This window comes from Lissotriton helveticus, chromosome 5_1 (genome assembly GCF_964261635.1).
Source record: "Lissotriton helveticus chromosome 5_1, aLisHel1.1, whole genome shotgun sequence".
NCBI lineage: Eukaryota > Metazoa > Chordata > Amphibia > Caudata > Salamandridae > Lissotriton > Lissotriton helveticus.
In genome coordinates this window covers 1,601,189,969-1,601,191,801 of record NC_136065.1, presented here as the reverse complement: position 1 = coordinate 1,601,191,801, position 1,833 = coordinate 1,601,189,969, and the positions used below count along the sequence as shown (strand labels likewise).

The following is a 1,833-nucleotide window of genomic DNA, read 5'->3' as shown; positions in this document are numbered from 1 at the left end:
ATTCACTTTTCTATCAATACTGCAACCAAACTCGGTCATCTTAATAAATCACCTTTGCATTATTGCCACTTTCTATTTTCCTACCATTAAAAAACCTACTATTTATAAAAACCAAATCCTAGCAATCTCCAATGTATAGCTTGTGTCAATTACACCTTCTATTTGAGGAATTTCTGCAGATTACCATATTCCCTAATGGATTCAAATAATTTTCCATCTGAAACATCCAAAGGAGGCGTGTTATACTTCCTATAGCTTCTGATGATGATGAACATTACAATACAACTGTTATATTATCTTTGTTTCTCCTCTGAAGTATGACTTGTTGCAAGGTATTCTGCCTCATTAATTTTGTGATGGCATTTTTCACATCCTTGTTTCTGAGAGTATAAATGAAAGGATTGAGCAGAGGAGTCACCACTGAATGAAACACAGACACCACCTTGCTCATCTCTGAATACTGTGCTCGTGGTCTGATGTACATGAAAGTCACTGTTGTATAAAACATGACCACAATGATGAGGTGGGAGCTGCAGGTGGAGAAGGCTTTGCCTCGGCCTCTGAACCGAGGGATCCTCATCACAGTGTTGATAATGTAAATGTATGAGACCACGGTAAGCATGAATGAACTCAAAACAATAATTAGAGCTAGAAAGAAGTCCAGTAGTTCAATCAGCCTGGTGTCTGTGCAAGAAAGCTTCAGCAAAGGGTCGGCATCACAGAAAAAATGGTTGATTACATTTGAGCCACAAAAGGATAGCCGCATCACTAAAACACATGGTACCAGCATAGCCACAAACCCTGTGCCCCATGAACAAAAAGCAGCCCGAGTGTATGCTCTGCGAGTCATAACTGCATTGTATCGCAAAGGGTTACATATAGCCAAATATCTGTCAAAGGCCATTACAGCCAGCAGAAGACACTGAGTGGATCCAAGAGAGAAGAAGACATAGAACTGTAATATACATCCATACAATGAGATTAGTTTATTCCTCATTAGGAAATTGTCCATTAGTTTGGGGGTTGATACAGTTGTGTACCAGATCTCCAGCAGTGATAGGTTACAGATGAAGAAGTACATAGGTGTGTGGAGATGACGGTCCCGCCTCACCACAAGAATAATTACGATGTTTGCTGTGACAGTCCAGACGTATATGGTACCGAAGACAAAGAAAAAAAACATCTCCACCAGCTGTGTGTTTGGAAATCCCACCAGGAAGAATTCGGTCACCGCTGATTGATTTGTGAGGTGCATGTTGAATTGATCCCCTTCTGCTTTCTGAAAATGAAAATATTCCATAAATATATAATTTGCTTAAATACCAGTCATACACAGTGGTTGTGTATAGATCAACACTTTAGGCTGGGGAAGTTAATTTGCAGTCTGTTTTTGGCCATGGATGTGTGATTGGAAATTAATAAAAAACGTATTAAAGGGGAGGACGTAAAAGCTGTAATGCCTGGAAGGTTAGTTGGGGGCAAGGACTGACTCAATGGGTGTGATTGAAAGATGAATTAATTAAGATGTTTTTCATCCTGTACGTACGGGTCAATGTTTCAGTGCCAATGGTCCCTATGTTCCAGTCCAAGCTTCCGTATATTATTTGTCTGAAATTTCAGCCTTTTTGGAAAACTCTGTGTGCTGAGTTTCTGATGCCTTCTGAATAGGTGCCTGAAAGTGTTCACTGAAGCTTTTAAGTTTGTTTCTCATGGATTGGTTTTCTTACCATTTTGCTGCTGCTTGTGCATTACATGCTGAACTGCACGGAATCAGCAACCAACTATGCTTTAGGTAAACAGGCATTGGTTGCCAAAGTTGTAGTTTTTTCTAAA

At 39.8% G+C, this 1,833-nt stretch overlaps 1 protein-coding gene across 1 annotated transcript; it reads right to left on the bottom strand.

The window, feature by feature from the left end:
• Window positions 1-274: 274 nt before the first annotated feature.
• Window positions 275-1,255, bottom strand: LOC144752712 (olfactory receptor 6F1-like). Its single transcript, XM_078640571.1, has one exon. It carries the CDS (start codon window positions 1,253-1,255, stop codon window positions 275-277), a length of 981 nt encoding a protein of 326 aa, XP_078496697.1.
• Window positions 1,256-1,833: the final 578 nt, after the last annotated feature.

Coding starts and splice junctions, on each gene's coding strand:
- LOC144752712 (XM_078640571.1), bottom strand. CDS start 1,255: ATGCACCTCACAAATCAATCAGCGGTGACCGAATTCTTCCTGGTGGGA.